We start from the raw sequence: 12812 nt of genomic DNA on the forward strand, positions 1-12812 counted from the left end.
CACGTCTATGATCCTCGTTCTGTTGCCTACTCCCGTGAAAAAATACAAGCTACACTGTAAAGCTCTTTGAAGACTTACAGCAATCACTGCCACATCAGTGTCAGGGCTTTTGATGACAACAGTTTGATGTTCTTGTGCAGCATGCTGTGCATGTAAAAACACCCTAGTGTCACATTCCTCATGGTCACATGTCAGTTCGTGAACAGCACTGACAGTTTGTGAACCCTCTTTCACAGTAACACAGTGACACAGTTCTCCATGTGCTATGTACAAGCTGAAGTCCCTGCCCAAAATGGTGAGATCAGCATCTCGCCATGCAACAAAGAGGAATTCTGCCAGTGCTGCTTTGTTGGTCCCATTAGATAGAAACTTTTTCCACTGTGTGGGTGCCTTCTGATCCCGTCCATAGATCTGCACCTGTTGTGGGATGAGGGGTGAGGTGTGAAGGTGTGCGGGGGGAGGGGTGGGGGTTGTGATGTGTAAATCAGTCCAGGGGTGTGTGTGTGTGTGTGTGTGTGTGGGGGGGGGAGAGAGAGATTGGGGCTGTGGTGTGAAGGTATATGGGGGGATGGGTGGGGCTTCCTTTTCTAGGCCAGTGGTTCTCAAACTTTTAAATTCCAAGGTCTCCCCTTAACTCTGACAGTGTATAAATGGTCCATTTGGTTATTACAAAGTAACAACACATTCTTTCAATCCTACGCTATGTACTGTAACATTATTACTATAGATTCACACACGTGTGTGTGTGTGTGTGTGTGTGTGTGTGTGTGTGTGTGTGTGTGTGTGTGTGTGTGTGTGTGTGTGTGTGTGTGTGTGTGTGTGTGTGTGTGTGTGTGTGTGTGTGTGTGTGTGTGTGTGTCACATACCTGCCGACACGGTTTCTGCTTGTGTGAGTTGATCCCTCTGGCGTTTTCCTCCCACACGAGTGTACTTTTCCACTTTTTGACAAATTATACAGATGGCTGGCAGGACGGGGCCGGCAGAAGCAACGGGCAAACCTGAACGAGATCGAAGTTTCTTTCGGGGAGTTTCAGACGTGCCTGCTGACTGACCTGCGGCTGCAGATGGTTCTCCCACCGCCCGTGCGGTCCTTTTCTCGGCATAAAACAATGCAGATTTATCTGTAAAACGTCGGTAGCATGTTGCGTGAAACCCAGCGTCGTCAGGAATAGCGTCAAAATCTACATCCGAGCAATGTTTATAGATTTCTGCCAGATGCTTGTTCTGGTCTTGCAGACAAAGCCACTGTTTTAAATAGTTTCTGTATGTGTCCCACCGTGTCCGAGTGAAGTGCTGGACGTCCTCATTGTTCACAGATGAAAGATGCATATAGCATCTTTTATTTTCCTCTTTACGCACTTTTTTTCTAACTTTTGAGGTCTTTCGTTCCTCTTCACTCTCGGATGTTGTCGTCGCCATAGCAGGTATGTTGTTAGAATAAAGCTGCTACCTGATTGGTCCATGTGACCAAAACCGCGCCACTCCCCACTAGATATCACTGCGCCTCACTGAAAAATAGTACCGGCTTTCAACACCGATTACACAAAATGGGCTAGGTGTCAATTTCCGAACTTTTGGTATCTTACTTACTACCAGTAAATCTATTTTATGAAGTAAAAATGATGTTGTGCCGTTGGTGTGGGAGCGAAACTGAACGATATGAGCCTTGACCACAGGCACTATGTGTCCATCTTATATCATGCTAGCTGTTGCAAAGATAGGTCAACATGAGCAGCCACACCTTGAGTTCCAACATATATAAATAATTATAACATATGGCGAGTCGGGTGGCAGTACACATGGAAGCATCTCAGCCAGTCAGGGTTTTCACTGTTAGAGCAGTTGGATGTCAGCCATTCCTGTTGTTTCAGGCTGTGGTATGAGCTCATGGAGGAGTCTTGGTAGTGGTGTCGCAGCTGGGTGGTTGAGCCGTCAGGTAACACCAGGAATGTTCCTTCTTTGCGATTTGAATGTCAGGGTACAGTCTGTAAAGGAGGTCCAGCAATCTGAACCGGAAGTGCTTTGGTGACAGGTAACCCTCTTGTGACCCCAGCGAAGCCTTCGGCCTTTAAAGAGGAAGCACACAGTTTTTTTGATACCTCTGCATTCAGAATCGAATGGGTGGCTAATAAAATTGTCCGTTGACACTCATGTCCAGCAGGGGTCCTGTCGGTACTTCCTGCTGCGGCTCCTGATGTGGGCGTCCTCTTACACGCCTTCGTGTTCGTTTGTTGGCACGACGGAACCTTTCCTGTTCGGAAATGTTCGGACAGTCACGACTCCAGTGACCAGGCTGGTCACAGCCGAAACAGTGTCTACCCCAGACCGGCTTTGAAGCATCGTGTTGTCCACCACCCGAGTCCAACCGAACGACTGTTGAGGATTCTTTCCTCCACCTGTTGGAACTCAAAAGCAAGGTCACCCACTGCTGAATATACCCTAGCTGATCTTTGTCCTTTTGGTTCTTTTAACCTTTTATCTTCAGCGATCTGTAATTTAAGTAGTCGTTTCCTTGTTGCTCTGTCATTAGCCCTATTTTGCATGGGATGAATAAAATGTCCTGCCATATATTGTTTTTGGCACCTTGTATATCAGGGTTAACTTTGTCCAAAGTGTTTGGCCAAAGGTTCCCTCCCGGAGGTACAGGTGGGAAAGCAAGGTCAACAATGGCTTGCATGTATGCATCGGCAAGAGACTTATATTGCAGTATGTCCAAAGTGTTAATGTCATGTGTCAAAAATGTCTGCCGGAGAAAATGGTCAGACGTGTACAAGGGGTTAATTTTCGGAGGCAGGATTAATCTTAGAGGGGGCGTGTTAATACCTCCTTCTCTTGTCACTGGAGTAGGGGGCGGTATCCTAGTCAAAGTCTGGGCGGGTCGTTTGAATTGTCTTGCGCATGCGCGGCAGACAAAAAACCAATCAGTTCATTCTGTCATTAATCATCGTTTCTTTTGCTGTATTTCGTTTTTCCACGTAATCCCCGTTTACTTTTATCATACGCCAAACTCTTAAATTCTCTCCCTGAGTGTTCCATTTTCACCAGCGCACACACACACACACACACACACACACACACACACACACACACACACACACACACACGAGCACGCGTAAGCACTCCCGCACACACACACACACACACACGAGCATGCGTAAGCACTCCCGCACACACACACGAGCACGCGTAAACACTCCCGCACACACACACACGAGCACGCGTAAGCACTCCCGCTCACACACACTCACACTCAGCAGCACACTCTCTGCGTTTCACTTTACCATAAAACTTCCAGTTACTTTTTTTACATTTTTTAATTTTATTTTACCAGACGTTTGAGTTCACGACTTTTCGAGTATTGTAAACTCCCTCTTAACCCTTTCAAGGAACGTTCTCCTTTTTTTTTTTTTTTCCTCTACCTGCTAGTTCCATTGTCGACAACCGTCCATTCAATTGATCATTACACAGTAATGATTCATCACATTTTTCCCCGACCGCCATCACATTCCTGTCTGTCACACTCCAAGGCCATGTGTCTATTTCTTTACGTTTTAGTGTCTTATCTCACTGGGATCTTTCAACCCGCTTCCTTACGTTTCAGTGTCTTATCTCACTGGGATCTTTGAACCCGCTTCCTTACGTTTCAGTGTCTTATCTGAAACGTAAAAAAAAAATTAAAAAAAAGGATATCCCCCTCGGATCACCTGGGCACGTACCTCGCCCACCTGAGCCTTCCTCGCAGTTTGACACCACCCCCCCGAGATGGGCTGAGGTTAAGCAAGTGGTTGAGCGTGCAAGAACTGCTTCAGCACCTGTACCGAACGGGGTACCTTACAAGGTTTACAAAAACTGTCCTGGACTCCTGAAGCTGTTGTGGAAGCTGATGGGCGTTGCCTGGAAAACCCAGTCCATACCATCATCGTGGAGCAGAGCAATAACAACTTTTATCCCAAAAGAGAGTAACTCTTGTAACATCGACCAGTTCAGAGGTATTGCCCTACTGAATGTGGAAGGGAAACTTTTCTTCACCGTGGTGGCGAAGCGGATGACCAACTACCTTCTGGCAAACAATTACATCGACACCAGTTGTCAGAAGGCAGGCGTTCCAGGCTTCCCTGGCTGCGTGGAGCACTCGGCCATGATCTGGGAGCAAATCCAGTCAGCCAAGTGCAACAAAGCGGACCAGCATGTGGTTTGGTTGGATCTGGCCAATGCCTATGGATCGGTTCCACATCAACTCATCAGTTTTGCACTCAATTTCTTCCACATTCCATCATGCATCCAAAGCCTGGTAGTAAACTACTTTAACAACTTCAAAGTCTGCTACACGACTCAGGAGATCTCAACTGGTTGGCACCAGTTAGAGAAGGGAATAGCAATGAGTTGCTCTATCTCTCCAATACTGTTCATAACAGCCTTCGAGATCATCCTTATCGGTGGAAGACAGATGGCCCGAGGAGTGAGATCTGAGTCAGGCCAGCGACTCCCGGCGCTGCGGGGCTACATGGATGATGTTACCATCCTCCTCCAGACGGCTGCATGTACCTCCAGACTCCTGAAAAGACTCGGGGAGCTCCTAGCATGGGCACGGATGAAAATAAAACCTGCCAAGTCCCGCAGCCTCTCCATCCGGACAGGAGCCAGGAATGACAACATCTCAATCTCAGTGGATGGTGAATTAATCCCATGCGTGGTCGACCAACCTGTGCGGAGCCTCGGAAGGCATTACACTGCTGACATGTCTGATAAGCACATGGCTGCCTCTGTCCCTTCTCAGCTGAAGGATGGCCTGAACACAATTGACCAAAGCTATATTCCAGGTAAATTCAAGGTCTGATGTTACCAGTTCACCTTATACCATCGCCTGATGTGGCCCTTGAAGTTGTGCGACATCACCTCCACAACAGTCCTCAAGATGGACTCAAAAGCCAACAACTACATTCGCAAGTGGCTGGGCCTTCCCAGATGTCTTTCCAACACGGCGCTGTTTGGAAGAACCATTCTGAAGCTGCCACTGAAATCCATCAGCTTGGGCTACAAACAGGAGAAGGTGAGGCTCGTGTTCGAGCTCAGAGACTCACCTGATCCGTCTGTCCGTAACACCAAGACCCAAGTCTGTACAGGGCGTAAGTGGAATGCGACGCAGACAGTAGACCAGGCCATCGTCCGACTGAAACACCAGGAGATGGTAGGACAGATACAGTCTGGCAGAGCCGGCTTTGGATGGGGAGCAGCATCCAAGATGTGGTCCAAAGCCTCAAGGAAGGAAAGAAAAGATCTGGTGATCTCAGAAGTGGTCAAGATGGAAGAGGAGAGCTACATGATCAAGGCTGTGGGCCAACAGCAGCAAGGGAGATGGACCAATTGGGAGGCTGTTGTCAACAGAGTTGTTACGTGGGCAGACATGTGGAAGATGCCCCAGGCGAGGCTAAGTTTCCTCATCAGGGCCACGTACGATACCCTCCCCAGTCCCGGGAACTTGCATGTGTGGTACGGGGCAGAGGTGACCTGCCAGCTCTGTGACTCCCAGAACCCAAGCTTGCGTCACATTCTTTCTGGCTGCAAGGTAGCTTTGTCGCAGGGCCGGTATGGATGGCGGCACGACCGCGTCCTGCGAAGGCTAGCTGAAATCCTGGAGGCACGCAGAGTGGAAGCAAATGGGGCCAGTCCGGGAACAGCTCAGCGGGTGATTAAGTTTGTCAAGCAAGGTGGCCAGCCTCGGAGCAGCAGCAAGAGCATCCAGTCTCTCCTGTCAGCTGGCGGAGAATGGAACATGAGGGCTGATCTAGATCGTCAGTTGAAGTTACGCCCAGACATTGTCCTGTGGTCCACCTCTACTAAAACTGTCATCATGGTAGAATTAATGGTACCATGGGAAGAGGGAATGGAGGCTGCCTTTGAAAGAAAGAGGGACAAGTACTCAGAGCTGGCAAGTGAGTGTGCACAAGCAGGATGGAGGCCCTTCACCTATCCAGTAGAAGTTGGCTGTCGAGGCTACACTGGAGCGTCCACCCAGCAACTCCTAAAGTCCCTCGGGATCAAAGGCTCCAATCTAAAGAAGGCCCTCAAAGCCTTGGCAGAGGAGGCAGAACAGGGGAGCTTCTGGTTGTGGCTCAGAAGAAACGACAAGGCGTGGGGAAAGCAAGGCGTGTAGACAAGGGGCAGTAGGGAGGCTTCCCTGCTGCCATGTTATGGTATGCGGTCCCTTGACTCAGGGAGATGGACGTCCCTGCCATGCATAGTCCCTTGGGACTCATTCCATATACACAACAGCAATAACACCGGGGTTAGAATGTGGGTACATTATGGCTCCTCCAGCTGGCTGCAGGGGGTGGCAGGGAGACGTCCCTGTCGCTGCTCCACCACCCGGAGATGTTCCGGGATTAAAGGAGCGAAACATCCGTGAAGGGTGGCTCCCGGCTGACGACCCTGCAGCCAGCACCACATGGCACTGTCGGAGGTGCGTCAGGCAGTAATACCCTGCAAGTGTTAACTTGTGCTTACATCTCTCACTGGGATCTTTGAACCCGCTTCCTTACGTTTTAGTGTCTTATCTCACTGGGATCTTGCAACCCGAACTCATTAAGGGACGACCAAATTCCCAGGGTAAGCTACACCCAACTATTAGTTCACTCGTCAATGAAACTGCCCGTCACGGTAATCGAGACACAATGGCCTGAGTTGACCACTTATTTACAATTTTAATGCAATGGCAGGCTCTGCAAAAATGCAATCAATCTATCAAAATCACCAATCTGTGCCTGGGATTACAAAACAGTGTTTGACTTACAGACTTCAGGACAGACTCCTAAAGCAGATTTTATATAAAAAGGCTCTGCTCACCTTGTATTGGCCATTTGAGTCTGTCCAGAAGATTGCAAGAACAGCGTGCCATCCCGGACGAGCCCCCAAATTGTTGCGTCGACCAGCATTCCTCCAATGGGGAATTCAAATTGCTAGTCTCTCCCAGATTCTTTTTATGGCAATAAGCTGATGTTTATATTCAATCAACAGGCAGCAGTTGGTATTTTGTGGTTCATTCTCCAAGCTTAGAGGACAAACTGAGACCAATCCAGCACACCAGCGTTCCCCAGCCCGGTCCAGATCGGTCTAGCTCGGTCTCCCCTCAAACCCCCGGAAGTCCCGTGATCTTCCCTCTGTCCCCCGCCTGCTGTTTCCCCAGTCTAGCTGTGCTCCTTATCTTAGGAATGTAATGGCAGTCTCAACAAAGAGAATAAACAGCGCTCTGACTCTAACCAAGGACACTCGAATCCAAGCACTTTGTACCACACGAGACATTAGCTGATGTAAATATGACTATAGGAGTTTTTAGAAAGAAGTAACACTTAAATATGGATATGATTCTGATCTGCTTCCAACAACGCTTAGAGCGCACTCGTGTTTGATCATTGTGACTAAACTAGGAGCAGACTTAACATTAGGCAAACATATGCCTGTGGCCATGGGATTTCCAGGGGCCACAAAACATCTCACAAAAATTATTGTACAGTTTTCTTCTAGTCAACACGATTGTTAATTTTTTTTTGTCTTAAATTTGTGCGCTTTAAAATACATACAATTTTTTAATCAATCTGATGATTTTCGACAGCTGCCTTCTCACGCAATGGACTATTCCATGTTACTGCACATGTGCAGATTTGATTCCAGAAACCAGTCAAAAACAAACCTGTAGGCACGGTTATGAGGGTTTTTTATAAAAATGAAGCAGATTTACCCAAGTGGAGCAGAGAAGGCGAGAAGAAAGCAAACAATTTTTGTTAAAACGACCCGGAGTGTCAACCTTTTCCTCAGTGACACCGAATTTAAGAGATCAACACAACAAGAGTGACACTTTTCATCACAAATATGTGAGTATTAAAGCGCTGTAAATGGTAAACTATTGGTCTGGTAAGATTTAGTGCAGGTCGGCAGGTAGGAACTAGAGAAGCACTTTTTCAAAATCAGCAACCTCGTCTTTTTTAAACACGGCCACCATCACAAGCTCTGTTTTGCCCACCAGTCACACACGCCTGGCTTTCACAATAGTAGCGCTATGCGCCACTGCGCTAACAAAACATCAATGATCTCTGAAAATGGCTTACACACACTGTCGATTAATGTTTCTACTTTCCAATTGTATCTCAATAATAGCTTCAATATGCAACTCTCATGGTAGTTTAAACAACATGTAAATGACCATGTTGTTTTTGTTATGTGGAGGGCCCCTATCGCTGGGTTTGCCTTGGGCCCCCAATGACTAAATACGCCCTCTAGTGATAAAATCTGCACAACAACAAGTGCATGCCTTTTTTAAATACTTTTGTGCACCGAGATCTCTACTGTGGGTGAACACGCGCCTCAGAGGAAGTCTGAAAGCCAGTCGAAGCCAACATCGCATGCGAAAGTGTTTTACAAAGTTTAACTTCTAAAGGTGAAAAATCGAGACATATATTTATCAAATGTGTTCTCTTAAAGCACTAATAAAAGCATAAGCCTGTGGTATTCTTGTTAAATGTTTTGGTTTAGAAGTTATAACATTGGGCAAGTTGCAAACATCAATAGACATGTCGCTGACGTTGTGTGTGGTGTGGTTCAAAAGTTGTTGTTTTTTTAATTAGGAAGGATATTTTTTTGCTTTTGACTGAGATTCCATTGCAATTTAAATTAACAAAGGTTTTAGAACATGCCTCATCTCTTAGTTCCAAGGTCAAGGGTTGGGCCAGACTTACCCAGTTGAATTTCGTATTCCCAGATGTTTTGTATTAATGCAGGGACACAGGTCTGTTAGGGACAATGGCTGGATGAGTTTGGTGTGGATGAACTCAAACTGATTGTTAGCCGGTGACCTCTGACATCGCAAATGGGTTTTTTTGGCAAACAGAGGAACATATCTAGACATATTCTAAAATGTATAAAGTGGACGCTTTTATAGATTGGAACAAATTCCGTAGTTTCTTCAATTTTCACAATGTAAGTGTCCATATACCTGTCGTTCGTTTGTTGGGACTAACGCGTTACAAAGTAATTTTTTATGTAGTATCGGCTAGAAACTGAGAAGATCTGAGTGTGTTTTATTGCAGCGCTGCGGAAGAGGCGCGCGCTGTGTGTGTGTATGTGTGTGTGTGGGAGGGGGCGTGTCTGTGTTTACTAACAAGACGTCATGGCGAACCCCGAAGCCGAGTTTCTTAAAATGGAGATATTTTCAGTACTTTTATTTTGTCGACCACAAATAAAATAACATTTTAGTTGAATGTAAGTTGTGTCTTGGATCAAAGATCTTATCATAGCAATTCAAATCTGCTGAAGCCGCTACAAAAACAATATGCTTCGACGAAGCAAGTGAAGAGACACACTTCACCTCCACCTCCAACAGCGTCTGGATTTTAACGAGGCACTGCGCACTGAAGGTACACACACTGTCAATTCTCCTATATACTCTTTCATTCTAGACTTCTAGAGTGTTTGATTATCACATCACTCTAAATCTATAGACTATAAAGTTCACAAACATAAAGAGGGATGCTAGTGGGCCAGGCCAATCTTTCCTTTTCTCTAAACTAAAACTGGGGAAATGTGTAGAGTGTTCTGGGCTTCAGACATGATTTTATTTCAGAATTCCTTGAGTTAAAAAAACGCCTGGTTAGGCTTTATGTATGTAGTGTGCCTTCCTTGGTTTACAGCTATGTTGTTATTATGCTGTTTGTTACTTATGTATGTTATGTTGCAGCTATTTAAAATAGTTTTGTCAATTTGTTCTGGCCTGAAGCAAATTGGCCCTTTGAAACATATCTTTGTCTTTGTGTGTTGTATGTAGACCACATTGCTTAGCAGAGTTCAGTGATGCAAATGCATGTCAAGTTGATCAACATATTGTATTATTCTCCAGTGCAATAACAGTACTGAAATGAAGGCTAAAAGGGCATTAAATGGGGCCTTAAAAAAATAAAAACATCTATATAAGTAACTAAATAGTTACTTTTCACAGTAACGCATTACTTTTTGGTTTAAGTAACTGAGTTAGTAACTGAGTTACTTTTGAAATAAAGTAACTAGTAACTGTAACTAGTTACTGGTTTTCAGTAACTAACCCAACACTGGTCGTTTGTACGTGCGCATGGTGTATTTTTGTGTTTTCCACATTTTGTTCTTGTTGCCACTGTATATGTACTGTATGTATACTATATATGTATATCAAGGGCATCCAAACTTGTTCCTCATCCACGCTGAAACCAAGTCAAGACATGTCAAGACATGCTAAAATGTTAGATATTTCTCAATAATTTTAGTTTTTAGTGTAATATGTTGAAGCTGTATTGCTCAGTGGGCAACACTGAGTTGGAATCACAGGCAGGGTGAATAGTAACATTGAGATATGTCCTTAGGCAAGACCATGTATGTTATGAGATGATTCATTGTAGGTATAATATTCCCTTAAAGCCGTTAAAATGTATCTCTGCGCCCTTGGTGTATTTCGGTCTTATTATTTATGTTTTGTACCAAGCACATTGTGTTAGTTTTACTCACCAGGCATTGTCTCTCCCTGTTTAGATCCCTCTAGCCGAGATGGACGCTGTCTCTCTGGCCTCTGAGAAATCCTGGTCCCTAGCTCTGACAGAAGACTCGGTCACTGATGATTTTAACTCCCTCTTTCTCAGCAGTCTGGAATGCAATGTACTGACCGCAGTTAATTTTGTTTTTCATACCTGCTCCTCCTTTGCCCCCTTTTACAGTAACTCGTAGTGGTGTTTCCTTGCCAGGGTCTTCCAAAGCCTCTTGCCCATCGCGCTAACTTTCAGTGCTGCAGTTTAACAGGCAAAGTTACTGTCTGCCAAATGGTTCAAAGTGTAGGTTAAAGCAAATGTACCAGCATCGGAATGTGTCTCCATTAGAAATAGTATTACACCAACTTTACTTGATGAGCAACACTGAATTATTTCTTTAATTAGAAATTACAAAATATCTCTTATTGTTCTGAACGTATGTTTCCATGTCAGTGGCATATTGATCAGAACAATGCAAAGGAGTTGTGTCATAGTTAGGGATGTATATTGTTTAACATTATTTTTTGGTACGGGTTCCTGATTGGGTCGGTCCAGGAGGAACATAAGATTCTGGACTAATGATATCAGTATTTTTTTTTATCCAGCTGACCGTTGTAATTATGACACGCTGTCACATTCAGTTCAAGTGCCGATGTTACGCACGGATACATGATAATCAGCTTGGAATAATAACAAATAAGGAAGCAACACCACACACAATTTTGTAACGCAACAACATTTCTTCCAAGTCCCCAATGTCATACACGCTAATAACAGTGAACACCACTAAACTCACGACCGCCACTACCACGCTTATGACTTCATCAACCCGACCATCCTCTAAGCGGTCCAGAAATCCACAGGCCAATATTAATCCACTCAAAAAAGTGAAATTTTTAAATAATCACTGACCCCGCAAGGGACAAGCGGTAGAAAATGGATGGATGGATGGATGGATGGGTCTTTTTATTTATGTGATACACCCACAACACAGACACACATACGGTGGCTGTCAACACTGGCTTAGGGTCCGTCACTCAAATAGGTCTGTGTCAAAACATAAACACAAATAGTTCTTATTTTTACACAATGCACACCCACCTAACATGCTAATTGATTGTTCTCACTTATATTATATATTTGATATGAGATATGGTAAAGGTCTATGAATGAACATGAATATCATACATTACTATTGTTTTACTTTATTAATTATTATTTTATTACTAATATTTTTAAGGGTTATAATAGGGACAAGCGATATAAAATGGATGGATGAATATACCTAGTGTAATTGTAATGAATAGAAACACAGTGATAGATCTTTGCGGTCTTTACAAGATGATGACATGGCATGACTGCATTGCACCTTGCACATGCACACATAGCTGCCTTGTTTAAGACTTAAAAAGCAGGTGTTGATAAAATACTTCCCTGATGTGAGATGCTTTTTCATGATGTTGCTGGTGCACAACCTCTTGTGCCAAAAATAATGCCAATAAAAATTTATTTTTTCACATTGTTACTTAAACAAATTATATGTAGTATCGATAAGAAATATGGATATTGGTATCGGTATCGATACAATTCTAACTACCAGTGTATATAAATCTCTAGTCGTAGTTGAAATCATGTTGTTCTGGACTAACAGCGCCTCTGCTGGTCACAGCTTATTAGTGCATCAATTATTATTTTTTCAGATCGGTAGTAAAAAGGGTGAATGTGTTTGGAAGGCCCTTGTCAATTTAACCGTGTGTCCTGCAACTTCCTCTTCTCTTTCTCATTCCACGTTTCCAGCCTGATGTTTTCTCGTCCAGTAGAGTAGCGCGCCTGACAGTTCGCAGCTTTTCCGCTCTCTCTGTTTCTTCTCTACCTCTCCACTTTTTTTTTCTGTGCTTTTCATGTGAGTCTACAACACGTCACAGGTCTTTCCTGTCAATAATCCTCTGTGTGTTTGTTCTGTCATCTGTCTTCTACTTTAGTCTATGGTTTCCCCTCCTATGTGAATGGTGTGTCAAAAAGTGATCTCCAGGCTGCAGGACACTGCCCCAGCTGACACAAGGCTTATACCTTTACCTACAGTTAAAGGAGTGACTCCTAAAGAGTGCTTGCGCTTCAAAGCAAAGTGCTTGTAAATCCACTTGTAAAAGGTTTCTGTGATCTGTGGCAGCATGTACCAGCCAACTCCCAACATCTGTTTTCTGTGTATGCTAAAGACCACTGCTTCTTTGTTCATTGTATTACACTCTAGTAGACTTCAGCCACCCATCT

The 12812-nt window shown here is 44.6% G+C and overlaps 1 protein-coding gene across 7 annotated transcripts in view; it reads left to right on the plus strand.

The window, feature by feature from the left end:
• cacna1g (calcium channel, voltage-dependent, T type, alpha 1G subunit) overlaps positions 1-12812 on the plus strand; it is a 321489-nt gene that overhangs the window by 293920 nt on the left and 14757 nt on the right. For 4 of the 7 annotated variants that reach the window (XM_062056250.1, XM_062056254.1, XM_062056251.1 and 1 more), the window contains one exon: positions 10549-10671. The exons of the other annotated variants lie outside the window; for them this stretch is intronic. In XM_062056250.1, coding sequence (XP_061912234.1) covers positions 10549-10671 — 123 coding nt within the window. The remainder of the gene's footprint in view (positions 1-10548; positions 10672-12812) is intronic. 7 annotated transcript variants of the gene reach the window in all.

This window comes from Entelurus aequoreus, linkage group LG08 (assembly GCF_033978785.1).
Source record: "Entelurus aequoreus isolate RoL-2023_Sb linkage group LG08, RoL_Eaeq_v1.1, whole genome shotgun sequence".
Taxonomy (NCBI): Eukaryota; Metazoa; Chordata; class Actinopteri; order Syngnathiformes; family Syngnathidae; genus Entelurus; species Entelurus aequoreus.